Source organism: Hyla sarda, unplaced genomic scaffold, assembly GCF_029499605.1.
Source record: "Hyla sarda isolate aHylSar1 unplaced genomic scaffold, aHylSar1.hap1 scaffold_31, whole genome shotgun sequence".
In the NCBI taxonomy this organism is placed as follows: domain Eukaryota; kingdom Metazoa; phylum Chordata; class Amphibia; order Anura; family Hylidae; genus Hyla; species Hyla sarda.
In genome coordinates this window covers 134,257-160,749 of record NW_026609824.1, presented here as the reverse complement: position 1 = coordinate 160,749, position 26,493 = coordinate 134,257, and the positions used below count along the sequence as shown (strand labels likewise).

At 41.9% G+C, this 26,493-nt stretch overlaps 1 protein-coding gene, 2 non-coding genes and 3 pseudogenes across 3 annotated transcripts in view; 3 read left to right on the top strand and 3 right to left on the bottom strand.

Annotated features, from left to right (window-relative positions):
* Positions 1 to 5,169: 5,169 nt before the first annotated feature.
* LOC130328556 (U2 spliceosomal RNA) lies at positions 5,170 to 5,358 on the top strand. The gene has a single exon (XR_008872503.1). It is a non-coding gene; the product is annotated as a U2 spliceosomal RNA (small nuclear RNA).
* Positions 5,359 to 12,126: 6,768 nt separating this feature from the next.
* On the top strand, positions 12,127 to 12,303 carry LOC130328575 (U2 spliceosomal RNA; annotated as a pseudogene).
* Positions 12,304 to 14,384: 2,081 nt separating this feature from the next.
* Positions 14,385 to 14,563, top strand: LOC130328564 (U2 spliceosomal RNA; annotated as a pseudogene).
* A 2,280-nt stretch (positions 14,564 to 16,843) lies between these two features.
* Positions 16,844 to 17,043, bottom strand: LOC130328557 (U2 spliceosomal RNA). Its single transcript, XR_008872504.1, has one exon. It is a non-coding gene; the product is annotated as a U2 spliceosomal RNA (small nuclear RNA).
* Positions 17,044 to 23,729: 6,686 nt separating this feature from the next.
* On the bottom strand, positions 23,730 to 23,906 carry LOC130328559 (U2 spliceosomal RNA; annotated as a pseudogene).
* Positions 23,891 to 26,493, bottom strand: part of LOC130328549 (uncharacterized) — a 48,419-nt gene continuing 45,816 nt past the window's right edge. The window contains exon 7 of the mRNA XM_056553470.1: positions 23,891 to 24,518. Coding sequence (XP_056409445.1) covers positions 24,367 to 24,518 — 152 coding nt within the window. The 3' untranslated portion in view covers positions 23,891 to 24,366. The remainder of the gene's footprint in view (positions 24,519 to 26,493) is intronic.

Here is a 26,493-nt window from a genome sequence, read left to right as displayed (position 1 = left end):
TATTGGGGAGAGGGCTTAGTCCCAGGGTAACGGGTTGCGATCGCCTCTCAAAGCCTTCGGGTGGAGAGAGGTTTGAGCGAATTGGCTGGTTGGTTGGAGCGGAGAGAACCAGACCAAAACACGAATGAACCATGGATGAAGATCTAGATCCTGGTTCGGTACCGGCATATGCCCGGATTAAACACACTGTGCGGGTCATTCTCACAGGTGATGCGGCGGATGCACGTGGCATGAGGTTCGTGATAGAGGACGTGCTCGACAAGATTCTTAATGTTCGTAAGCGAGAGATTTTGGCCATCCAGGATTACCCTAAGCGGAGGATCTACGACTGCACTTTCATAGGGGAAGGCGTATTCTTAGATGCGATAATGAGAATTCCAAAGCAAGATGATCCGAGGCTTAAGGGTATCCAAATTGTCGAGCACGTCCTAGATGAAACCAAGTTGATTGTCGTGAAGATGTACTCCCCTTTTGTAAATCAGAGAGAGATTGATGGGTTCCTGACAGCCTACTTTAAAAAGGTGGAGTTCAGAGGAAAAATCATGAACGACTGTGGTGTCTGGACCTCAAAATGGCGATATCAAGTCACGTGTAACAAAGACCCCACCCTCCCAGGGGGGATACTTTTACCGCCTGCACGTTTTAAATTAAACAATGTGTGTGGCGACCTCTTTTTTGCGGGAATGCCAAACTTCTGCAGAAGGTGCCAACGTTATGGGCACATAAAGGAAAATTGTGAAAGTTCCTGTAAGAAATGTGGAAGCATGCAACATGAAACAGAAAAATGTGATAAGGGTTTGAGATGTAATTTTTGCCGTCACTTTGGTCACGTGTATGCTTCCTGTCCCCACAGACCAAAAAAAAACACAGAACAGCAAGGGCAACCCAAGAGAGACGTCCGGAGACCAGCCTGGGGAAAAGCCAGAGAGGAGGAGCACCCCCCACAAGAAGAGGTAAGCTGTGAGATGGAGACCACGGCCCCCCCAAAAGAACCCCAGGAGAAAGAGGCACAGGGGGAAAGGGGGACCCCAATAGAGAGGAGGCCGGGGAAGAGAAATGCGAGAGGGGATCGGGCAGATACCTCAGAGAAGGTGGAAGAGCGAGAGGTGCCCGATTCCACCCCAGAAGGTCCTCCTGCTCGGGGTCCCCCTGAGTGTGAAAACATGGACGGAGTAGCAAAGGTGAAAAGACGGAGGGGCTCCAAAGGGCGTCCGGACTCGGAGGTGGTCCAGGAGGAGCAGATGGAAGTTCCTGTCGTGACGGGGGCTCCAAGTGAAGCTCCTCCACAGGTCCCAGCGGTGGATACCCCTCCTCCTCCCAGCCAGGAGGAGGTTTCAGGGGTGACCATCTCCGAGGTCCCGGAAACGGACCTAAGTACGCACCCGACCCCTATGGAGGGGCAAGAGGTGGACGCCGAAAAAGAGAATGGAGCCCAGAAGCTAGTCTTACCAATGTACTCCGTCTATACACCTGTGGTCTTGGAAGAGGGGGGCTGCTCGAGCGATGGTGGTTCCTCTCCGGCTTCCTCTATGTGTACGGTAGAGTCGGAGGTGGGGGGTAACGAGAGCTCCAGTGCGCAATCTGGTTTTTAGTTTGTTATCTGAGCCTCCCTTTTTTTTACATCTCCAATGGCTGAGTTGTCCGGATTGTCTATGAATGTAAGAAGTATAAGTTCACGAGCGAAACGGGTTGCCCTTTTTAACTACTTGTCTATTTTTGCTGCTTCTGTGGTTTTCCTGCAGGAGTGCGGCATCCCGCATAGTTTAAATTATGAAAAGTATAAAAAAGATTGGGTACACGGTCCATCAGTCTGGTCTGGATCTAACGAATCCAGATCAGCAGGGGTCGCCATACTTTTTAAAGGAAATGCTTTTATTGATTTTATTCATGAGATTTTACCAGGCAGAATTTTATTGGTTAAAGCTTTTATTGATGGTATTAAATGGCAGTTTTTAAATTTTTATGGTTCACCCAATAAAAATGATAGAGCACGGATGTTAGAGATTTTACCCCTTTTTATCAATGATTCTGAACCTCTTATTTTAGCAGGTGATTTTAATTGTATTTTAAGGGGGGGGCACCGTTTTACCAATTCAGTAAGTAGAAACTATGATAAAACATCTTCTATGTTAAAAAATATGATTATTGATTTTAGACTTACTGATGTTTTTAAGAAATGCAATAGTATTTTACCAGAAAGAGACGGTGTGACCTGGAGCAACGCAAACTGCAGCTCCAGGATCGATTTTATCTTCTGTTCTTATCAAGTACTGCCTTTTAAGTGTGATGTTTTAACCAATGTTTTTTTCTGATCACAAACTTTTATCTTTTAAGGTGAAGAGTGATTTTAGAAAAAAGACTGGGAGGAATGCCTGGAAGATGAATGTATCCCTTTTAGAAGATCCGCAGGTTTTATCCGATTTTATCAACTTCTACAGGGACTGCAGACGGGTAAGAGATCCTAACACTCCCATCAGTATATGGTGGGAGAAAATGAAAATAAAAATAAAAGAGTTTTTTATTAGAGTAGGGATCTCTAGAGCTAAAGAGAAGCGTGAGTTTTACTCCCTTCTAAATACCCGTCTGCAAACCCTGTACAAATTCAGAGACAATGGTATAGAGGTTTATAGAGAAATTACTGACTTAAAAAAAGAAATAAAACAGTGCCTGGAGCAGAAGGGAAAAGAGATAATTTTCAGATCCAAAATAAAGCACCTTGAAGAGAACGAGACCTGCTCCAGGTACTTTTTTAAGAAAGTAACAGATAAAAAGGTTTTAATTGATAATATACAAGGAGAAAAAGATGTACAGGGTATTTTAAAAAGGGTACATTCATTTTATGCAGATCTTTTTAATACAAAAAATATTGATATTGATTTTATGAATGACTCATTGAAGGAGATTACCAATGTTTTAGACCCTGTGTCCCAGTCTCTTTTACAGAGGGAGATCTCGGAACAGGAGGTTTTAGAGACGATCAGGAGTTTTAAATCCGGTAAGGTGCCTGGTCCTGACGGTATACCCATTGAGTTTTATGTCATTTTTTATGGTGTTTTAAAAGATGACCTTTTTTCCCTTTTTACGGAAGTATTTAAAACAAAAGCCCTCCCAGGTTCATGGAGGAAGGGTGATGTCTCCCTGCTGTTCAAAAAGGGAGACCGGTCAGATCTAAAGAACTGGAGACCAATCACCCTCCTCAACTGTGACTACAAAGTGATGGCAAAACTGTGCGCAAATAGATTAAAAAGTGTAATAGAGAAAATAATCCATTCAAATCAGGTCTGTGGGGTGCCTGGGAGGAGCATATGGGAAAATCTTAACCTTTTAAAAGATGTGATTAGTGACACAAAGTCTAGAAACGGAAAACTAGCCATTTTATCCTTAGACTTCGAGAAGGCTTTTGACAGAGTGTCACATTTTTATCTTTTTAAGGTTTTAGAGAAAATGGGTATACCTGAAGGCTTTTTATTGTCTCTTAAGGCCTTTTATAAAAACTGCACAAGCAAGATTTTAGTTAACGGTTTTAAGACACAGGATGTGATTTTAAATTCCGGAGTGAAGCAGGGGTGTCCTTTGTCCCCACTACTTTTCATATGTGCGCTTGAGCCTCTACTATGCACCTTGAGGAGAGATAAGCAAATAAGAGGGGTCCCCCTGCCGGGAGGAGGGGGACTAGAGGCTAAAGTAGTGGGGTACATGGACGATGTGGCAGTGCTCGGAAGGGACACCCCATCGCTTCAAAAAGCCCTAAAGCAAGTTGAATTTTTTTGTTGCGCCTCCGGTTTTAAGGTCAATTTTAATAAAAGCAGTGTTTTAAATATAGGAGGACTGTTTTTAAGGGATTTACCCATTCCTGTGTCTGAGTCTGTGCAGATTTTAGGGGTCTCCTTCAGTGAGTCAAACAATGGTTTTAATAGCTGGGACTTGGTGGCTCAAAAAATAAACACAAAAATTTGTATGTGGAACATGAGAAAGCTAACGATGGAGGGGAAGGTTTTAGTTACAAAGATGGTGATTTTACCCATTTTATTGTATCTTAGCATGGTCTTTCCACCCCCCGAAATGATTTTAAATAAAATTATTAAAGCATGTTTCACCTTTTTATGGAGCTCCAAGAGTGAAAAATTGAGAAGAGAGATCGTCATGATGCCAAAAGGTATGGGTGGAAAGGACTTCCCCGACATCAGGGCGTTCCTTTTTACCAAGTTTTTTAGCATGTGTGTTAGCACACTTTTTAAGGATAGTTACTGGTCATATTTTATCCGTTTTAATACAGGTTTTTTTATGAGGAGGAATGGGTGGTTTAAAACTGTTTTAAGCTGTCCTTATGCTTTTAATCTTCCCCAACAATACAAGATTTTAGAGAAAATTTTCAACCTGTACAACTTTAACGGAAAAAGTATTAATGAAGTAACTAATAGCAAAAAACTGTTAAAATATATTAAAGAAAGTGGTTTTATTGTCCCTGTGAATAATTTTAATGAAGAGAAATGCAGGAAAATATGGAAGATGGCAAATATGATTTATCTTTTTAATTCACAGAAAGATCTGGCCTGGAGCTGCATACACGAGTGTCTTCCATGCCGGGCATTCCAGCACCGAAGAAGGATGGCCAACACTGCAGTATGCCCGAGGGAGGGCTGCCAGGAACCCGAGACCGTGTACCACCTTTTCTGGACTTGTTTTTATGCAAAAAGCATATGGACTAAAATACTCCCTCTGGTGAAGAAGATAACAGAAATAAAGGACTTAAACTCTGCAGCTGTTTTTTATGGATGTCTGGAATGCCCAATACGGACTCAAGAGATAATGGCATGGAAGATCATAAACTGTGTTAAAGCAGCTCTATGGAATGCCAGAAACATTTTACTTTTTAAACATGAGATTTTATCTGTGAATGATGTTTTAGCTCTTTGTTTTGGTGATATGTACCAGTACTTTTTATTAGACAAGAAATATTATCCTTTATTAGCTAGAAAATGGTATTTTAATGAATGGAACGCCCTTTTGTAAAGCCACCAAGTGCCCATTTTAAGTGTATTATGATTGTATTTATGTGAACTTTTATTGTTATATGTGATTTTATTATCAAAATTTGTTTTTATTGAAAAAATTATATTCAAAAATCGTAATGCACTTTGTAAAATTTTATGAATTCTAAATAAAAAGATACCCCTCAGGGGTAGCCAAGTTAAAAAAAAAAAATCTGTTCTTATCAGTTTAATATCTGATACGTCCCCTATCTGGGGACCATATATTAAATGGATTTTTGAGAACGGGGGCCGATTTCGAAGCTTGCTTCCGTCGCCCTATGAATTGACCCGATATGGCAGTATCTTCGGGTACAGTGCACCACCCCCTTACAGGGTTAAAAAGAAAGATTCCTACTTTCATTGCTACCTGCTTGCTGGCTAGCCAGCTAGCCAGCCCTGTGGGCCTTGCTGCTGCTGCAGCCAAAAAACAAAAGGTGGTGCTGCTGCTGCTGCTGCTGCTTCTGCTTCTGCTTGTGTCTGGCCGCTGTTGGAGCGTCCAGGCACAGGACTTCTGCTGCTGCTGACTAAATGGCCTCCTTAATTGGATCATCTGAGCAGCCAGCACACCTGTGCAGGTAGGTAGGGCATGACATGATAGGCAGCTGCCTTATAGCGGGTGGGTGCTGAATGTTCCTAATTGACAAAATAAGATTAATGCTTATGAAGAAATATAAAATCTCATCCCTTCCCCAATATCGCGCCACACCCCTACCCCTTAATTCCCTGGTTGAACTTGATGGACATATTTCTTTTTTCGACCGTACTAACTATGTAACTATGTAACTATGTAACATAACATGGGGGGTCTCCTGGCTGTTCACACAGGTGTGTCATTGCTGTACAGTGACCATGCATTGCTTCTGTGGTATTGCAAAGGCAAAGACAAATGCTTCCAGCCATCCATTGCACTAATGGATTGGTCATCAGCTGGCTGTCTATGTCCCGCATCAATATAGACCAAAGTACAGAGGGTTAGGCTATGCTATTGTGCACCTACCTAATGCATCAGAAGGTGCGAGGCCCTTGCTAAATTCTGTGCACAGACTTTGAGATCTATGCTTTAGACTGTATCTAAACCTGCTCCAACATGGACTGACATTCTGGCCTATTTTCAGCCGATGCGACTTGTCTGTCGCTGAACAGTCGCTTTTTATGTATTCAGCACCTATGTATAATGTTGTAAAAATGCTCTAGAAGCTAAAGTCGCAGAAATGTCACACATATTTGGCCTGCAACTTTCTGTGCGACAAATTCAGACAGGAAAAATCAGTATAAATCCTCAGAAAATTATCCCCCAGTGTCTCCATCTGCTGGCGGTATTGAATAAGCATTGCTGCACTGATAGGGTATGCATTAGACGAAAAAAAAAGAAGAAAAAGAAGAATAATACGCCCAGAAAAGAGGCGAAAAGGAGAAAAACGTAAAAAAACGTGAAAAAAAAGTAAGAGGAAGAGAAGGGAAAAAAAGCTGGAAATGGGTTTAAAAGTGATTTCGGCGGAGAAATATATATATATATATATATATATATATATATATATATATATATATACGCGCACACACACACATATATATATAAACGTATTCTCCGTTGAGATATTGCAGCCGCTGCTGTGTCCAGGCCCAGGAGCTTTAGCACTGTGCTGTGATGTCACTCAATACCACTGACATCACTAGGTGTAAACAACATCTCACCTTAGCTGTTTATGTGACTATGGAGCTGGTTGGTGATGTCGTCTATTATGGCCTTCATAGAAGCAACAGGAGATTGTTGCATCCATCTAGAACCCTTAGAACTACAGTGCTATGATGTCACTCACTTCCACAGGCCTTGCAGAGTGTAAACAACAACAACCCAGCTTTGTTGTGTATGTAACCATAGGGATTGTGATGTCGCCTAGAACCTTCACAGCAGCGACAGCTTTATGAGGAGCATCAGCACTGCTCTGCCTGAGCAGAACCATCACCGCCATAGGTTGTCAAATAACCCGGATTTAACCCACACAAGTAAGTCCAATAGGGTGCAGGCATGTCCTCTATGCTTACAGCTTCCCGTGGGTGTTGGTTTGATACCGTTTGGGGACAGCCAAGGAGGCATCTGCAGGCAACAAAGGTAGGTGTGTGCTTGTGTGTGTGTTTCCTATGCAGATCCTAAGCCCAGTGTCACATGCAAGTAGGAGGAGTAAGAAGGGTTCCTGGCAAATCCGGGTTATGGATTGCATTTAAAAAGGCCCCGTGGGAGTGCAATGGGCCCCTGTCTTGCTGCTTAGCAATAATGGTATGGGTTTAGGTTCTGCTGTGTGTACTGGTGGTTGACTGCCCCCCAGTCCAGAGTGTGCATGGGAAATTGTCTGGCAGCCTCCCTGACAGCAAGCAGTGATAGTGCCCATGAAGGGGACCTTGTTGGGCCCGCCCCTTTCACAGTTATCGCTTCTCGGCCTTTTGGCTAGATCAAGTGTCTGGTCAGGAGGATCCTGGGAGTTTGTCCTACCTTTTCCAAGGGGGGCTGCTACGAGGAACCGAAAAGGCGATCGACAAGATGGGTGTTCGCATCCGTTACCTTACATCCGGTGAAACGCGGATTCGTTTTTCCTTTCGCTTTGATGTTGATGAAGACAAACAAGAACTCGTCCAACTTTCTTATTTTGTGAAAGAAACTCTCTACAAGCTTCTTGGGGTGAAGAAAGAGAACATCGTCTGTCTCAGAGATCCTCGGAAGGGCAGCTTCATCCTAACTCTGGACTCTGCTTATGCATGCCAGAATCTTTTTGAGAAGCTGAAAAGCAATCAAGACCTTGCTGAGCTTGATGGGATCACGGTCACAGTGTTGTATACTGGAGGCGATATTCCTCTAGTTGTGTGTATGCACAATCCCTTTGTGACTGTGTCCCATATTGAGCTCTTTTTGGGGAAATACTGCAGTTCTGTTAAGTATTCCCATAAGGTGATGAATTCAGAAGACCTATGGACGGGGAAACATAAGTTTTTTGTGAAAATGAAGGAGGATGCTACTGGCATTGGAGGGTTGTGTCATCCACCCTCCAACTTTTCTATCGGTCGGGATAAGGGCTATTTGTTTTATCCCGAGATGCCTACTTTTTGTAGGAAATGTAAGAAATTCGGACATACTATGGAAGTTTGCACGGACACTACAGTTCGCTGTGGTCGGTGCAATCAAGAAGGCCATGTTTCTAAGGACTGTGCTAAAATCGTCTGCAACATTTGTGGTGAAGAAGGCCATGCCTTTAAAGATTGCAGTCTCCGTTCCAGTGTAGCTAGATCGTGGGCTGACCGTGTAGCGGGGAGAGTGGGTGTAGTGCAAGCTGAAGAACCACCTGCGAAAGCACCCCAGCGGTCTGAGGCGCCTTCAGAAAAGCCGGCTGTAACTTCTGATGTCGTGGCGGAGCTTATGGACCTTTCTGCTGCTGTGCCTGAGACAGAGGGGAGACCTTCTGTGGAGGGTTCTGGCGGTGGAGGGTCACTAGTGAGCAGTGAAGCCATGGAGGTTGGCGTGAAGGAGATCAAGCGGAAGAAGGAACTCGGAGATGAGCCACAACTTGGCATTAAACGGCCTGTCAAAAAAAGCTCAGAGGAATGTGAGGACAGTCAACATGCATGGAGGCCTTCTATAAGATCAGCGTCCGATCCAAAAAATATCGGACTCAAACTCCAGTATAGCTTCCTTAAAGTGCTCCTCTCTTAATGTGAGAGGTCTAAAGAGCACTACGAGAAGGGCTGCTTTGTTTAGTTTTTTAGAGACCTTGGACTGTTCTCTGTTCTTTTTACAAGAATGTGGAATTGAACATAGTCCAAATTATGAGGACCTTTGTCGTGGCTGGACTTTGGGACCATCGGTCTGGTCGGGTGACAATATGAACAGATCTTCAGGTGTTGGGATCTTGTTTAGAGGTTCAGATGTACAAGTTTTGTCCTTCTTAGAAATTATACCTGGTAGAGCGCTATTAGTTAATATTAAGTACAATGGCTCGGAGATTAAGCTTTTTAACATCTATGCTTCTCCTGAAAAAAATGAGAGAGCCGACTTGATTAATGATATTCAGGCTTTTATCCCAGGTTCAACACCTATTTTAATGGCTGGAGATTTTAATTGTTGTATGAGTGGTGATCATCGTGAGAGTGGAAGTGTGCATGTCAGAGTGGATAAAACAGAGAAACAGATTAAGAGTATGACTGAGGATTTTAACTTTACCGATGTCTGGAGGAGAAAATACCCAGACGACCCTGGTTACACATGGGAAAATAATGTCTGCAAATCCAGGATTGATTTTATTTTTTTATCGGAAAGTTTTAATCTAGTTGATGTTTCTCTTTTATCGAATATTTTCTCTGATCATAAGTTATTATATGCACATGTCACTTTACCTGGCCTAGAGAAAGGCAGAGGCGTTTGGAAGCTCAACACTACTTTATTAGAGGACATGAAAACAAAAAATGATTTTATTGCTGCTTATAACAAATGGAGATTGCGTCAATCCCAATATAAAAATATTTTGGATTGGTGGGAGGATGTTAAAAAGTGGACTAAACTGTTTTTTATCCGTGTGGGCATCCAAAAGGCTAAGGAGAAAAAGTTATGGTTTAAAATGTTAAACACTAAAATCCAAACATATTATAAACTAAAGCAAGCCGGGCTTGAGATGGATGATGTTATTGCTCAGACAAAGAATGAAATAAAAAATGCCATTAGTCAAAAAGGAAAAGAAATGATTTTTAACAGCAAGGTGCAATGTCTGGAGAATGATGAAAAGTGTTCGAGATTCTTTTTTAAGAAGGTGGTGGGAAAGAAAGAAATGATATCTGTAATAGAAGGGAAGATAACTAATGAAGAGATGTTGCGAGAAGCACAAGTATTTTATCAGGAGCTTTTTAATAAAAAAGATATTGATATTTCCTTTACTAATGATGTTTTAGATACCTTGGATTCAAAACTTGACAAAACTGACCAAGACAGCCTTTGTGATGAAATCTTTTTACCTGAACTTTTAAGCATTTTTAAGAGTTTTTTAAATGGTAAAACACCTGGTTCGGATGGGTTGCCAGTTGAATTTTATTTGTGTTTTTGGTCCATTTTAAAAGATGATCTTTTAGGTATTTTTAACTGTGCTTTTAAATCTGAGATTTTACCTGCGTCCTGGAGAGATGGTGTTGTTACTCTGATTTTTAAAAAAGGAGACATCTCTAAATTAGAAAATTGGAGGCCTATTACCCTGCTAAATACAGACTATAAGGTTTTAGCAAAAATTTTAGCAAATAGGCTCAAGCAGGTAATTGCTAAGGTTATACACAGTGACCAAGTATGCGGAGTACCTGGAAGGAAAATAAGTGATCATCTAAACCTTGTAAAAGATGTTTTATGGTATCAGAAACAATGTGATCAGAAATTGGCAATTTTATCCTTGGATTTTCAAAAGGCTTATGACCGTGTTTCTCATGATTTTTTATGGTTGGTTTTAAAGAAAATGAATTTTCCTGATTTTATTGTTGGAAAAATTGCACTTTTATATAAAAACTGTTTTAGTCGTATTTTAATTAACGTTTTTTTATCCCAAGAGGTATGTTTACAGTCTGGGGTGAAACAGGGGTGCCCCCTATCACCCATTCTTTTCATATGTGCAATAGAACCTCTGTTGAATGTTTTGAGAAAAGATAAGCTCATTAGAGGAGTGCCAATCCCTGGAAGTGGAGGACAGAGCGTAAAGACGATAGCATACATGGATGATGTTAATATTCTATGTTCAGATGAACCAACCCTGAAACGTGCTATCAGACAGACAGAATTTTTTTGTGAGGGCTCTGGCTTCAAATTAAATAAAAATAAATGTGATTGCTTTGCAATAGGGAATTGGGGCAATACGGAGGTGAATGTGCAATATGATAAAATCAAAATCTTGGGTGTCATCTTTGACAATGAAAATAATGGAGAGGAAAGCTGGTCTATCGTCAAAGAGAAAGTGCAAAAGAAAATAAGTTTTTGGAAAATGAGGAAATTAACAATAGAAGGAAAAGTACTGATAATGAAAGCTTTGTTGCTACCTATCATGCTATATTTAAGCTTGGTTTTCCCACCGAGTGAACGCACCTTAAAGTTTTTAAACAAGATTTGCTTTCATTTTTTATGGGGGTCTAAAATGGATAAACTCAGGAGAGATGTAATGATGAAGACAAAGAAATTGGGGGGTAAGGATGTGCCTGATTTAAAAAGGTTTTTATATATTCACTTTTTTTCTATGTGTTTTAATGGCTTGCAAAGAAACTGTTATTGGTCTTATTTTTTAAAATATGCTGCAGGTCACATTTTTAGAAAAAGAAAGTGGATAACCTTACCTTTAACGTCCCCAATCTTATTTATTCCCCCAGCGCACTATGTGGTTTTAGAAAAGATTATTCGTATTTATGGCATTGCTAATTTTAGTCAAGAAATTTGTAGTAATGCACGAAAATTAGTTCCTGAAATCAGGAAGATAGAACAGATTTGCTTAATATCTAATTATTCCACTGAGAAATCTCTAAGAGTTTGGAGGATGGTGAATATGGGATTCTTATCTAATGACTTAAAAGATCTGGCCTGGCAGATAGCACATCAATGTTTGCCTACCAGAGAATTCCAACACAGAAGAGGATTGTGTCGTAGTGCAAAGTGCCCGAGAATGGGGTGTCCTAGTGAGGAAACAGTTTTACACATTTTTTGGAACTGTTTTTACGCCCAAGAGATATGGCATTTGATAGGACCCTTACTAAAATTCATTTCTGATCTTAATTTTTTAAATCATGAAGTTATTTTATATGGATTTTATAATGTTTTATCTGTGGAGAAGTCTCGGGTTTTGTGGATTAGTATAAATTGTATTAAAATTGCACTATGGAAGACGAGGAATATTCTTCTTTTTAAAAGAGACACTATTACCTCTAAAGATTGTGTTCGCCTAGCTCTTAGTGAGATGTATGTTTTCTATTTATTGGATAAAAAAAAGATTAGGTCACAAAGTGGCTAAAAGTCTTTGGAATCTACATCTGTGGAATATGCTTTTAGCAGACTAAGTGTAATCTGGACTGCGTAAGGTCTTTTAGTCTAAGAATATTATATCTAAAAGTAAAAAAATCTGTTCTTATCAGTTTAATATCTGATACGTCCCCTATCTGGGGACCATATATTAAATGGATTTTTGAGAACGGGGGCCGATTTCGAAGCTTGCTTCCGTCGCCCTATGCATTGACCCGATATGGCAGTATCTTCGGGTACAGTGCACCACCCCCTTACAGGGTTAAAAAGAAAGATTCCTACTTTCATTGCTACCTGCTTGCTGGCTAGCCAGCTAGCCAGCCCTGTGGGCCTTGCTGCTGCTGCAGCCAAAAAACAAAAGGTGGTGCTGCTGCTGCTGCTGCTTCTGCTTCTGCTTGTGTCTGGCCGCTGTTGGAGCGTCCAGGCACAGGACTTCTGCTGCTGCTGACTAAATGGCCTCCTTAATTGGATCATCTGAGCAGCCAGCACACCTGTGCAGGTAGGTAGGGCATGACATGATAGGCAGCTGCCTTATAGCGGGTGGGTGCTGAATGTTCCTAATTGACAAAATAAGATTAATGCTTATGAAGAAATATAAAATCTCATCCCTTACCCAATATCGCGCCACACCCCTACCCCTTAATTCCCTGGTTGAACTTGATGGACATATGTCTTTTTTCGACCGTACTAACTATGTAACTATGTAACTATGTAACATAACATGGGGGGTCTCCTGGCTGTTCACACAGGTGTGTCATTGCTGTACATTGACCATGCATTGCTTCTGTGGTATTGCAAAGGCAAAGACAAATGCTTCCAGCCATCCATTGCACTAATGGATTGGTCATCAGCTGGCTGTCTATGTCCCGCATCAATATAGACCAAAGTACAGAGGGTTAGGCTATGCTATTGTGCACCTACCTAATGCATCAGAAGGTGCGAGGCCCTTGCTAAATTCTGTGCACAGACTTTGAGATCTATGCTTTAGACTGTATCTAAACCTGCTCCAACATGGACTGACATTCTGGCCTACTTTCAGCCGATGCGACTTGTCTGTCGCTGAACAGTCGCTTTTTATGTATTCAGCACCTATGTATAATGTTGTAAAAATGCTCTAGAAGCTAAAGTCGCAGAAATGTCACACATATTTGGCCTGCAACTTTCTGTGCGACAAATTCAGACAGGAAAAATCAATATAAATCCTCAGAAAATTATCCCCCAGTGTCTCCATCTGCTGGCGGTATTGAATAAGCATTGCTGCACTGATAGGGTATGCATTAGACGAAAAAAAAGAAGAAAAAGAAGAATAATACGCCCAGAAAAGAGGCGAAAAGGAGAAAAACGTAAAAAAAACGTGAAAAAAAAGTAAGAGGAAGAGAAGGGAAAAAAAGGTGGAAATGGGTTTAAAAGTGATTTCAGCGGAGAAATATATATATATATATATATATATATATATACGCGCACACACACACATATATATATATAAACGTATTCTGCGTTGAGATATTGCAGCCGCTGCTGTGTCCAGGCTCAGGAGCCTTAGCACTGTGCTGTGATGTCACTCAATACCACTGACATCACTAGGTGTAAACAACATCTCACCTTAGCTGTGTATGTGACTATGGAGCTGGTTGGTGATGTCGTCTATTATGGCCTTCATAGAAGCAACAGGAGATTGTTGCCTCCATCTAGAACCCTTAGAACTACAGTGCTATGATGTCACTCACTTCCACAGGCCTTGCAGAGTGTAAACAACAACAACCCAGCTTTGTTGTGTATGTAACCATAGGGATTGTGATGTCGCCTAGAACCTTCACAGCAGCGACAGCTTTATGAGGAGCATCAGCACTGCTCTGCCTGAGCAGAACCATCACCGCCATAGGTTGTCAAATAACCCGGATTTAACCCACACAAGTAAGTCCAATAGGGTGCAGGCATGTCCTCTATGCTTACAGCTTCCCGTGGGTGTTGGTTTGATACCGTTTGGGGACAGCCAAGGAGGCATCTGCAGGCAACAAAGGTAGGTGTGTGCTTGTGTGTGTGTTTCCTATGCAGATCCTAAGCCCAGTGTCACATGCAAGTAGGAGGAGTAAGAAGGGTTCCTGGCAAATCCGGGTTATGGATTGCATTTAAAAAGGCCCCGTGGGAGTGCAATGGGCCCCTGTCTTGCTGCTTAGCAATAATGGTATGGGTTTAGGTTCTGCTGTGTGTACTGGTGGTTGACTGCCCCCCAGCCCAGAGTGTGCATGGGAAATTGTCTGGCAGCCTCCCTGACAGCAAGCAGTGATAGTGCCCATGAAGGGGACCTTGTTGGGCCCGCCCCTTTCACGGTTATCGCTTCTTGGCCTTTTGGCTAAGATCAAGTGTAGTAGCTGTTCTTATCAGTTTTTCATGCCGGTGGACAGTAACGCCGATGTGGGGATGGGTGCTGCATGGAGGATGCAGGTGTACCAGGGCTTTCCGGGGCTGGTTCTGAGGAATCAGCTCGACGGCTGCCCCAATGTGACCTGTTCCCTCCGGGTCTCGCCATGAGGCTGAGAGGGTCTAGAGCCGAGGTACTTTTGTGCCTCGGGGAGTGGTGACCCCGAGGTGCCGAAACTCACTGGGAGGATAGACTCACTGAGTTGAAGCACGGGCACCATAATCTCTTCACCTTGTGGCACTCACCTCTTGATTCCCGGCCTTCTGGCTAGGATCAGAGAAATTTTTATAGATCTGGCCGGATGTCCGGGCAGTATATCTGCACACATTCACTTATTTATTTCTTTTTTGTCTCACTGTGTCACTTTTTGCGTGTTGTGTGTTCACAGGATTTGTCAGGATGCGGTAGCCCTTCTGGGTGTCCCTCCTGGCGGTCTAGGGGAGGTGTGTGTGGCCATTAGGTTCCGCACCTCCCTGCAAACACCCCGGGTACTCCTGCTTTGGCAGGGTACCTACCGTAATCGGCTCTGCGGGCAGATACCTTGGCTAACGCCAAGGGGGATGCCGGGAGCATTTGTGGTCCCCAAGTAGCTTCGGCGAAAAGGGACATCGAACCTGGAACCTCGCAGGTACCTTTTGGTCCGGAGGCGAAGGGTAAGGTTTGTTGGGGGGCCTCTCTCCTATCGGAGAAGGGCTTGCGATAGACCGCATCCTTTGTGCACGTTTTTTTAGTGTAACACGTTTGCACTTTTTCTTGCACTTTGGGTGAATCGAGAGCACGTTCCTCGGCTTTAGATAAAAAAAGAAAAAAGTGTTGAGGGATAGCCAATGTATTGTTTACATCTACCACAGTAGTGCACCCATATTCCTGTATTGTATTCTAATTGTTACACATCCACACCGTTTATCTGGTGTAGGATTCTATTGTGGCACTTGTAGTCTGCTGCAGGCATCCTCCATTGTATGCATTTTTATGCTGGGGATCGCCCCTAGCAACGGACTACAAGGGCAGGATCTGCTCCCCCAGTATAAATGCACAACCGCATTTGGGGTTGAGCACCTCCAGCCATTTGAGACCACGTTTTTTGTTGTTTGTTTAAATTTTATATTTGGAGGTGTGTAAACTCCAACATTAATGCGCCTTGAATATCTACAAGGCAGCATTAAGGTAGCACCTGTGAGGCCAGGCACCCATATTAGCCAACTCAGGTGGGGCTTGCAGCTTGCCTCCCTCCTCCCATTGCATGTGTGCTCAGTCACGCTGGAGGGTATCTGGAAGGAAGTTGTGAGTCAACCGAATGCTGCCGTAATTGCCCACTGGCCCCTGTTCTGCTTATCAAGCACAGGTAGGATTAGCGTTAGGTCTCGCACCAATTTGAGAAACCTTGGCGTTGGTGTGCGGGCTCTGGTGTGTCCTTCATATGAGGATACTCTGGCGAATGTCTCAATTTTAACATCAGTGTTGAGGGATAGCCAATGTATTGTTTACATCTACCACAGTAGTGCACCCATATTCCTGTATTGTATTCTAATTGTTACACATCCACACCGTTTATCTGGTGTAGGATTCTATTGTGGCACTTGTAGTCCGCTGCAGGCATCCTCCATTGTATGCATTTTTATGCTGGGGATTGCCCCTAGCAACGGACTACAAGGGCAGGATCTGCTCCCCCAGTATAAATGCACAACCGCATTTGGGGTTGAGCACCTCCAGCCATTTGAGACCACATTTTTTGTTGTTTGTTTTATATATATATATAAAGCATAGATCTCAAAGACATAGACAGCCAGCTGATGACCAATCCATTAGTGCAATGGATGGCTGGAAGCATTTGTCTTTGCCTTTGCAATACCACAGAAGCAATGCATGGTCAATGTACAGCAATGACACACCTGTGTGAACAGCCAGGAGACCCCCCATGTTATGTTACATAGTTACATAGTTACATAGTTAGTACGGTCGAAAAAAGACATATGTCCATCAAGTTCAACCAGGGAATTAAGGGGTAGGGGTGTGGCGCGATATTGGGGAAGGGATGAGATTTTATATTTCTTCATAAGCATTAATCTTATTTTGTCAATTAGGAACATTCAGCACCCAACCGCTATAAGGCAGCTGCCTATCATGTCATGCCCTACCTGCACAGGTGTGCTGGCTGCTCAGATGATCCAATTAAGGAGGCCATTTAGTCAGCAGCAGCAGAAGTCCTGTGCCTGGACGCTCCAACAGCGGCCAGACACAAGCAGCAGCAGCAGCACCACCTTTTGTTTTTTGGCTGCAGCAGCAGCAAGGCCCACAGGGCTGGCTAGCTGGCTAGCCAGCAATCAGGTAGCAATGAAAGTAGGAATCTTTCTTTTTAACCCTGTAAGGGGGTGGTGCACTGTACCCGAAGATACATATCGGGTCAATGCATAGGGCGACGGAAGCAAGCTTCGAAATCGGCCCCCGTTCTCAAAAATCCATTTAATATATGGTCCCCAGATAGGGGACGTATCAGATATTAAACTGATAAGAACAGATTTTTTTTTTTTTACGTTTTTATTAGTAAAGTGCAAAAACAAAAAATACATACAAGTAAACTTTCACTACTATTCAAAATGCATCATATTACATATCACATTATTGCATTCCAAAGACTAAAGTGCCAAAGTGAATTAGCTTTCTGGGCCCCCAGTCTCTTTTTGTCCAATAAATAGTAGACAAAAAGATCACTCAGTGCAAGTTTAAAACAGTCACTTTCACTAATCAAGTCTTTCTGGAAAACCAAAATATTGCGAGACTTCCATAAGGCATTCTTGACGGTATTCACAACAGTCCATATCACTCTCTCTGTATCTTTATTTTGACTCGTAAAATTCCCGAATAAAACAACTTCATGATTAAAAGTCTTTAGACCGTTAAGAAACATTAAAAGACTCGCCACACTTTTCCACACCTCTTGAGCATAAAAACAGTTCCAAAACACATGTAAGACTGTCTCTTCTCCTCCACAGCTTCCTCTTGGACATCTTGAAGTATTGCACAATCCCCGTCTGTGCTGAAAGTGTCTGGTAGGTACACACTCATGTGCTATTGACCATGCAAGATCTTTATTGTAATTCTCCAGATACGGTGCATTAACCATCCTCCACACTCTGTCACATTTTGTTTTAGAGAAGTTTAAAATCCCAGAGGTTTGCTCCGATCTCCTGAGCTCCATCTCTATTCTTTTGGGATGCTTTAGAATCTCAATGTCCATGTCTTTCAAGTTATACAGACGAATCACTTTCTCTAAAACCATATAGTGCTTTGGAGGTATGATTAAAACAGGGGATGTCTGAGGTAGGTGAATCCATTTTCTTTTTCTAAATATATCACCAGCAGCATACTTTAGATAAAATGTCCATTGTTTAGAGGATAAAACAGTCTTAAAACACATGCTAAAAAACTTCAGGTATAAAATTTTTTTAAGATTAGGAACGTTTTTACCTCCATTTTTGTGCAGCTTGTACATAATGTCTCTCTTGAGTTTTTCCATCCTTGAACTCCAGATAAAATGAAAAAATTGTTTTTGCAGGTTTTTAAGAACAGTCTCTGATGGAGGAAACACTGTGTTAAGGTACAATAAAACAGGTAAAAGCAAGGAACGTATAATTAAAAGCTTCCCTTCAATTGATAGTTTCCTAAGCTTCCAAAAGTAAATTTTTTTCTGTACCTTTTCTTTAATAATGTTCCAACTCTCCTCTCCATCATTTTTTGCATTAAAAACCACTCCTAAAACCTTTATTTTCTCACTCTGGATCTTTAGTTGGGGGATGTCTGTATTTGACCACTTCCCAATCCCCAAACATTCACATTTAGCAATATTTAGTTTAAAAGCAGACGCTTGGCAAAAAAATTCAGTCTTCATCAAGGCTCTTCTGACAGATACTTCTGAGCCACATAAAATGGTCACATCATCCATATATGCAAGGGTTTTCGTAAACTGTCCATTACCCCCTGGTATGGGGACCCCTCTGATCACCTTGTCCTTTCTCAGCATAGCCAGTAGGGGTTCTATTGCACATATAAATAGCAGCGGTGACAAAGGGCATCCTTGCTTAACACCGGACTCAGTAAAACATCTTCAGATAAAAACCCATTGACTAAAATTTTGCTAAAGCAGTCATTGTATAAAAGTGCAACATGCTTGATAAAACTCTCTGGAAAACCCATCTTTTTTTAAAAAACAGTCCATAAATGCTGGTGGGAAACTCTGTCATATGCTTTCATAAAATCAAGAGATAACACTGCAAGCTTCTGTTGGCGCTCCTGCTGGTACCAGATGGCATCTCTAATGACATTGAGATGCTCCCACACTGCACGCCCTGGAACACCACATACTTGGTCAGGGTGGATCACCGTCTCAATCACTAGCTTCATGCGGTTGACCAAGATTTTTGCAAAAATGTTATAGTCCACATTGAGTAGAGTGATTGGTCTCCAATTTTCTAGCTTTGTCTTGTCTCCTTTCTTGTACAACAAAGTCACCACACCACTCCTCCAGGACTCAGGCAGCTTCTCACAGTTAAAAACCTCTTTAAGAACAGCATAAAAATCAGACTTTAAAATTTCCCAAAAAGACAGGTAAAATTCTATTTGTAATCCATCAGATCCAGGAGTTTTCCCTTTTAAAAAACTCTTTATTGCACTTTCCACTTCAGCCATATTCACACTATTGCACAAAACATCTTTGTCCTGATCACTCAGACAATATTGCACAGAGTCCATTACTTCGGGTAAAAAGTCAGAGTCAATGTGTTTTTCACTAAAAAGATCATGATAAAAACTGTGTGCTTTATTTAAAAGTCCATCTTTAGTAGTCTCACCATCAAGATTTTTTATTAATTCTTTCTTTTCAACAAGTTTCTTTAAAAAGAAGCGTGAGCAAGTCAATTTTTTTTCCATATGTTCCACTTTTGCATTATAAATTATTTCTTTACCTTTTCCTTCCACAGCTTTCTTTATCTCCTCTTTCACCTTTACAATTGTTTCATCCATATTCACACCAATGCTCCTCAGCTGGTAACAGGTTTGCAGTTTTGTGTTTAGCCTTTTAAACCACCTTTGCTTCTCCTTGGCTTTGTTCACACCAGCACACATAAAAAATTCTTTTATTTTGGCCTTTGCATGCTCCCACCAGTCCAGCATTGATGCAAACCGCTGTTGGAGATTTTTTAGTTTTTTATAATAAATAACAAAGTCTCTCTTTATGACTTCATCTTCTAGGAGCTGTGAGTTCAGTCTCCAAACACCTTTCCCTTTGATGACATCAGGTAAGTAAATTTCCACAGAGAGAAGTTTGTGGTCAGACAAGACATTATCTGTGAGTTTAGCATTTTTAATTTTTATATTTTCAGAAATAAGGACAAAGTCAATTCTGGATTTATAGATGTTACTTTCCCAGGTGTAACCAGGGTCAGATGGGTTTTGACTTCTCCAGGCATCTTGCAATCTGTTGTCCTGAATTAGATTCTTCAGCTGCACTTCAGTCTTGTCTTTTCTCACAGACCCAGAGACTCTCCTCTCATCAGGCAACACACAGTTAAAATCTCCTCCCAAGACAAGAGAGGAAGCTCCATGCAAATACAACTGCACAATCTCTAGGAGGGAGGATCTTTCTTCTTTAACAGGGGAGGCATAGATGTTAATAATCCTCAACTCCACTCCATTATATTGTACATTCACAAGCAATGCCCTCCCAGGCACAATTTCCACAAAGGACATGATGTTAAAGTCCTGGCCCTTAAAAAGTATTCCAACTCCAGAGTTCTTATTTGAGTTGTCACCTGACCAGATAGATGGGCCATATATCCAGTCAGTTCTCAGGTATTCATAATTCATGTGATGATCAATTCCACATTCTTGAATTAGAAAAATTCTTGCATTCAAAGTTGACAAATATGCAAAAAAAGCAGCCCTCCTTGCAGGACTCTTTATTCCTCTCGCATTAAGCGAGGCAATGCTGATGGTAGCCATTTAACCCTTTTCAGGAGTTGCTGCCTCAGACTCAGGAGATGTAAATTCCTGGATAACTTGAGATGGTGCAACCAGTAACCGTTTTGTTTGGCCACTGTTCACATCTGAGACAACAGGATCTTTCTTTCTCTTTTTTTTCACGTCTTCAACCTCCATCTCCTCTGACCAGTCTCTTGCAAGTGTAGCCACAGATGATCCCTGCTCCATATCTGACTCGGCAAAGTCCGACTCAGTGACAGCGACCACCGACTCCACCGCCCCCATGGTGACAGCAGGGACAGCACGGGGTTCACTGCCACCAACTTTCCGCTGGATAACATCTGGCTTTACAGCAGCAGGTTTTACAGTCTCTTTCTTTTTAACTGCAGAGACTGCAGTCTGAACAGACCCAACAGCAACAGCAACAGGATCCACAGTCTGAATAGTGTCCACAGGTTTGGATCCAGCCTCGGGTGTGGCAGCAATAGCAGCAGCAGCAGCAGCAGCCTGGTCACAAGATGATGCAGCGACCTCCGCCCAAGTTCTGGACCTGTACAGACAGTCTTTGAACACATGTCCACGTTGCCCGCAGAGATTGCACACCACCTCCTCCATGCAACCTCCTGAGGTATGTCCAGCTTTGCCGCAATGACCACAGAACTGCACAGATGGTGAAGTGCAAGCATCCTGTCTGTGGCCAAAGCTCCTGCATTTTCTGCAAAATTCCGGCATGTTGTTATAAAACAGGTAGCCTCTGTCTCTGCCAATTGTAAAGCTGGAGGGCGGATGTTGCATGCCCTCAATTCCATCAGGATCAGCTCTAAACTTCACACGGAACTTGTATTTACCAGTCCAGAGATCCTCTGTATTGAAGATTTTCTCTCCTCCTTTCACCTCAGAGCAATATCTCTGGAGAAAGCGCCCAATGTCAGCCAGATTCACATACGGATTGTACATGAACACCACCAGGTTTGTCTCTCCTGCAGTGTATAACACAGTGAAGGTAAGTCCATCCAGCTCAGGTGAATTCAGCTTGGACTTTAATTGGTAGTGCAGATTCTGACAGGCGCTGTGAGATTCAAGCACAAGGACATATGAAGCTCTCCCATGCTGCTGCAGACATAGAATATCCTGCTTTTTCACCAGCAAGGTCTTTAGGAAGATGTTCTTCACAAGATGTTCCAAGCTGAACTTGTCCAATGCACTTTCAAGGATATCCACACGAAATCCATTCTTTATCCTGGTCTCTCCATCTTTCAGGTAATTAATTCGGCTCTGGAAAGCCATTATCGCACAATTCACAGTAGCCCCCGCAAGGGATAGCTCCTGCAATCCACCTCGCACCTCTTGATCTTAGCCAAAAGGCCGAGAAGCGATAACCGTGAAAGGGGCGGGCCCAACAAGGTCCCCTTCATGGGCACTATCACTGCTTGCTGGAAGGGAGGCTGCCAGACAATTTCCCATGCACACTCTGGGCTGGGGGGCAGTCAACCACCAGTATACACAGCAGAACCTAAACCCATACCATTATTGCTAAGCAGCAAGACAGGGGCCCATTGCACTCCCACGGGGCCTTTTTAAATGCAATCCATAACCCGGATTTGCCAGGAACCCTTCTTACTCCTCCTACTTGCATGTGACACTGGGCTTAGGATCTGCATAGGAAACACACACACAAGCACACACCTACCTTTGTTGCCTGCAGATGCCTCCTTGGCTGTCCCCAAACGGTATCAAACCAACACCCACGGGAAGCTGTAAGCATAGAGGACATGCCTGCACCCTATTGGACTTACTTGTGTGGGTTAAATCCGGGTTATTTGACAACCTATGGCGGTGATGGTTCTGCTCAGGCAGAGCAGTGCTGATGCTCCTCATAAAGCTGTCGCTGCTGTGAAGGTTCTAGGCGACATCACAATCCCTATGGTTACATACACAACAAAGCTGGGTTGTTGTTGTTTACACTCTGCAAGGCCTGTGGAAGTGAGTGACATCTTAGCACTGTAGTTCTAAGGGTTCTAGATGGATGCAACAATCTCCTGTTGCTTCTATGAAGGCCATAATAGACGACATCACCAACCAGCTCCATAGTCACATACACAGCTAAGGTGAGATGTTGTTTACACCTAGTGATGTCAGTGGTATTGAGTGACATCACAGCACAGTGCTAAAGCTCCTGGGCCTGGACACAGCAGCGGCTGCAATATCTCAACGGAGAATACGTTTATATATATATATGTGTGTGTGCGCGTATATATATATATATATATATATATATATATATTTCTCCGCCGAAATCACTTTTAAACCCAATTCCACCTTTTTTTCCCTTCTCCTTACTTTTTTTTCACGTTTTTTCACGTTTTTCTCCTTTTCGCCTCTTTTCTCGGCGTATTATTCTTCTTTTTCTTCTTTTTTTTCGTCTAATGCATACCCTATCAGTGCAGCAATGCTTATTCAATACCACCAGCAGATGGAGACACTGGGGGATAATTTTCTAAGGATTTGTACTGATTTTTCCTGTCTGAATTTGTCGCACAGAAAGTTGCAGGCCAAATATGTGTGACATTTCTGCGACTTTAGCTTCTAGAGCATTTTTACAACATTATACATAGGTGCTGAATACATAAAAAGCGACTGTTCAGCGACAGACAAGTCGCATCGGCTGAAAGTAGGCCAGAATGTCAGTCCATGTTGGAGCAGGTTTAGATACAGTCTAAAGCATAGATCTCAAAGTCTGTGCACAGAATTTAGCAAGGGCCTCGCACCTTCTGATGCATTAGGTAGGTGCACAATAGCATAGCCTAACCCTCTGTACTTTGGTCTATATTGATGCGGGACATAGACAGCCAGCTGATGACCAATCCATTAGTGCAATGGATGGCTGGAAGCATTTGTCTTTGCCTTTGCAATACCACAGAAGCAATGCATGGTCAATGTACAGCAATGACACACCTGTGTGAACAGCCAGGAGACCCCCCATGTTATGTCAATTAGGAACATTCAGCACCCACCCGCTATAAGGCAGCTACCTATCATGTCATGCCCTACCTGCACAGGTGTGCTGGCTGCTCAGATGATCCAATTAAGGAGGCCATTTAGTCACCAGCAGCAGAAGTCCTGTGCCTGGACGCTCCAACAGCGGCCAGACACAAGCAGCAGCAGCACCACCTTTTGTTTTTCGGCTGCAGCAGCAGCAAGGCCCACAGGGCTGGCTAGCTGGCTAGCCAGCAAGCAGGTAGCAATGAAAGTAGGAATCTTTCTTTTTAACCCTGTAAGGGGGTGGTGCACTGTACCCGAAGATACTGCCATATCGGGTCAATGCATAGGGCGACGGAAGCAAGCTTCGAAATCGGCCCCCATTCTCAAACATCCATTTAATATATGGTCCCCAGATAGGGGACGTATCAGATAAGAACAGATTTTTTTTTTTAACTTGGCTACCCCTGAGGGGTATCTTTTTATTTAGAATTCATAAAATTTTACAAAGTGCATTACGATTTTTAAATATAGTTTTTTCAATAAAAACAAATTTTGATAATAAAATCACATATAACAATAAAAGTTCGCATTAATACAATTATAATACACTTAAAATGGGCACTTGGTGGCTTTACAAAAGGGCGTTCCATTCATTAAAATACCATTTTCTAGCTAATAAAGGATAATATTTCTTGTCTAATAAAAAGTACTGGTACATATCACTAAAACAAAGAGCTAAAACATCATTCACAGATAAAATCTCATGTTTAAAAAGTAAAATGTTTCTGGCATTCCATAGAGCTGCTTTAACATAGTTTATGATCTTCCATGCCATTATCTCTTGAGTCCGTATTGGGCATTCCAGACATCCATAAAAAACAGCTGCAGAGTTTAAGTCCTTTATTTCTGTTATCTTCTTCACCAGAGGGAGTATTTTAGTCCATATCCTTTTTGCATAAAAACAAGTCCGGTCTCGGGTTCCTGGCAGCCCTCCCTCGGGCATACTGCAGTGTTGGCCATTCTTTTTCGGTGCTTGAAATCCCCGGCATGGAAGACACTCGTGTATGCAGCTGCAGGCCAGATCTTTCTGTGAATTAAAAAGATAAATCATATTTGCCATCTTCCATATTTTCCTGCATTTCTCTCCATTAAAATTATTCACAGGGGCAATAAAACCACTTTCTTTAATATATTTTAACAGTTTTTTGCTATTAGTTATTTCATTCATACTTTTTCCGTTAAAGTTGTACAGGTTGAAAATTTTCTCTAAAATCTTGTATTGTTGGGGAAGATTAAAAGCATAAGGACAGCTTAAAACAGTTTTAAACCACCCATTCCTCCTCATAAAAAAAACCTGTATTAAAACGGATAAAATATGACCAGTAACTATCCTTAAAAAGTGTGCTAACACATACACACCCATATATATATACCCATATATATATATATATATATATATATATATCCATAGAGATATATATGTGTGTGTGTATGTATTGCTTACTGACATGATAAAAACATTCTTGAGACCAATAAACATATACTTCATTATATTCATCATCAGTAATTTTAGTAGACACATGAATAACTGTTTCTAAACAACAACTCCCATGATAAGGGTTGCCTTCTGCTGTCGCAAATCTTTAGGCTCAACATGTTTTTTAAATTACAACTCCCATCATTCCCACACAGGAAATGGGGGTTGTTTTTTATCAAAAGTTGGAGCATCCACATTTAAAAAACGTTCTCCACAGGGGTGAGTGCCATGCATGTAGTAACTTTTTTTTTAGTTTTTATTTCAGATACGTGTGAAGGGCTACAACTCTGATGTAAATTCAAAAAAATATTTTGACAGCTTGTGTGGTAGTGTTTCTTTCAATAAAATTTTTATAAAACGTGTTGTAATTTTTTATTTTTGTGTAATAAATTTACATTATAAGGCTTAGTAGTGGAAACTGTCTTGTAGACAGAATCCATTACTAAGTCAGGGCTTAGCTTTAGCGCCAAAACCAGCTAGTGCTATCCCCCCCCCCCATTATTACCCTGGTACCCACCGCCACAGGGGTGCTAGGAAGAGCCGGTACCAACAGGGCCGGAGAATCAAAAATGGCGCTACTGGGCCTAGGTGGTAACAGGCTGGCATTATTTAGGCTGCGGAGGGCCAGTAACAATGGTCCTCACTCACCCTGGTAACGTCAGGCTGTTGCTGTTTGGTTGGTATCTGGCTGAGAATGAAAATATGGTGAACTGCACACGTTTTTTTTTTTTCCCCATCTTGGTAATTATTTTTGACAAACAACGTGTGTGTCACCATTTTTTCAGTCTCTGCCAGATAGCAAACAAACAGCAAGAGCCTGACATTACCACAGTGGACGAGGACCATTGTTACTGGCCCTCCCCAGACTAAAAAACACCAGCCTGTTGGTACCGGCTCTTCCCGGTACCTCGTTTTAGGTTGTGAACTTGGTAATAATTGGAGGTTACCGCTTCCTGGTTATTTATTTTTTGGCACAAACGCTAATCCCTGCGTTTGTAATGGACTACATCTATACGATTGGTTCCACTACTAAACCGTATAATATAAATTAATAAAAGAAAAAATTATAAAATTTTAGAGAAATAAGCACTCCCCTCCATTTTATTGTTTTTATACCAAAATAAAGGAGAGCCAGCTACATAGGCAACAGAATGCAAAATTGTATTCCTCACAATTAATGAACTTGAAAATAAAACATAATAATTTAATTGTGTAACATAGTATTCAAAATATATATTAACAGGGTAGAGGTGGCGCTATATGGTGTGGTTCACATATATCAGGTATCCTGCATAGGTGGTCTCACCCTAAATATTGACACAACTGATTGAATAACTTATGAAAACTTGGCATAAATTGTATTGACTCATGCGTCCATTGTTTCTTGCCAACGGACAGGTGAAAGCAGAAAGTTGTGTTACCCTGTCATAAGCCCTCCATCATGTCCACCCATCTGGCATTAAATTTAGATTCTTGATGAATGTGAACTGTCAAAAAGAAAAGATTGGTATCAGTTCTTGCATGA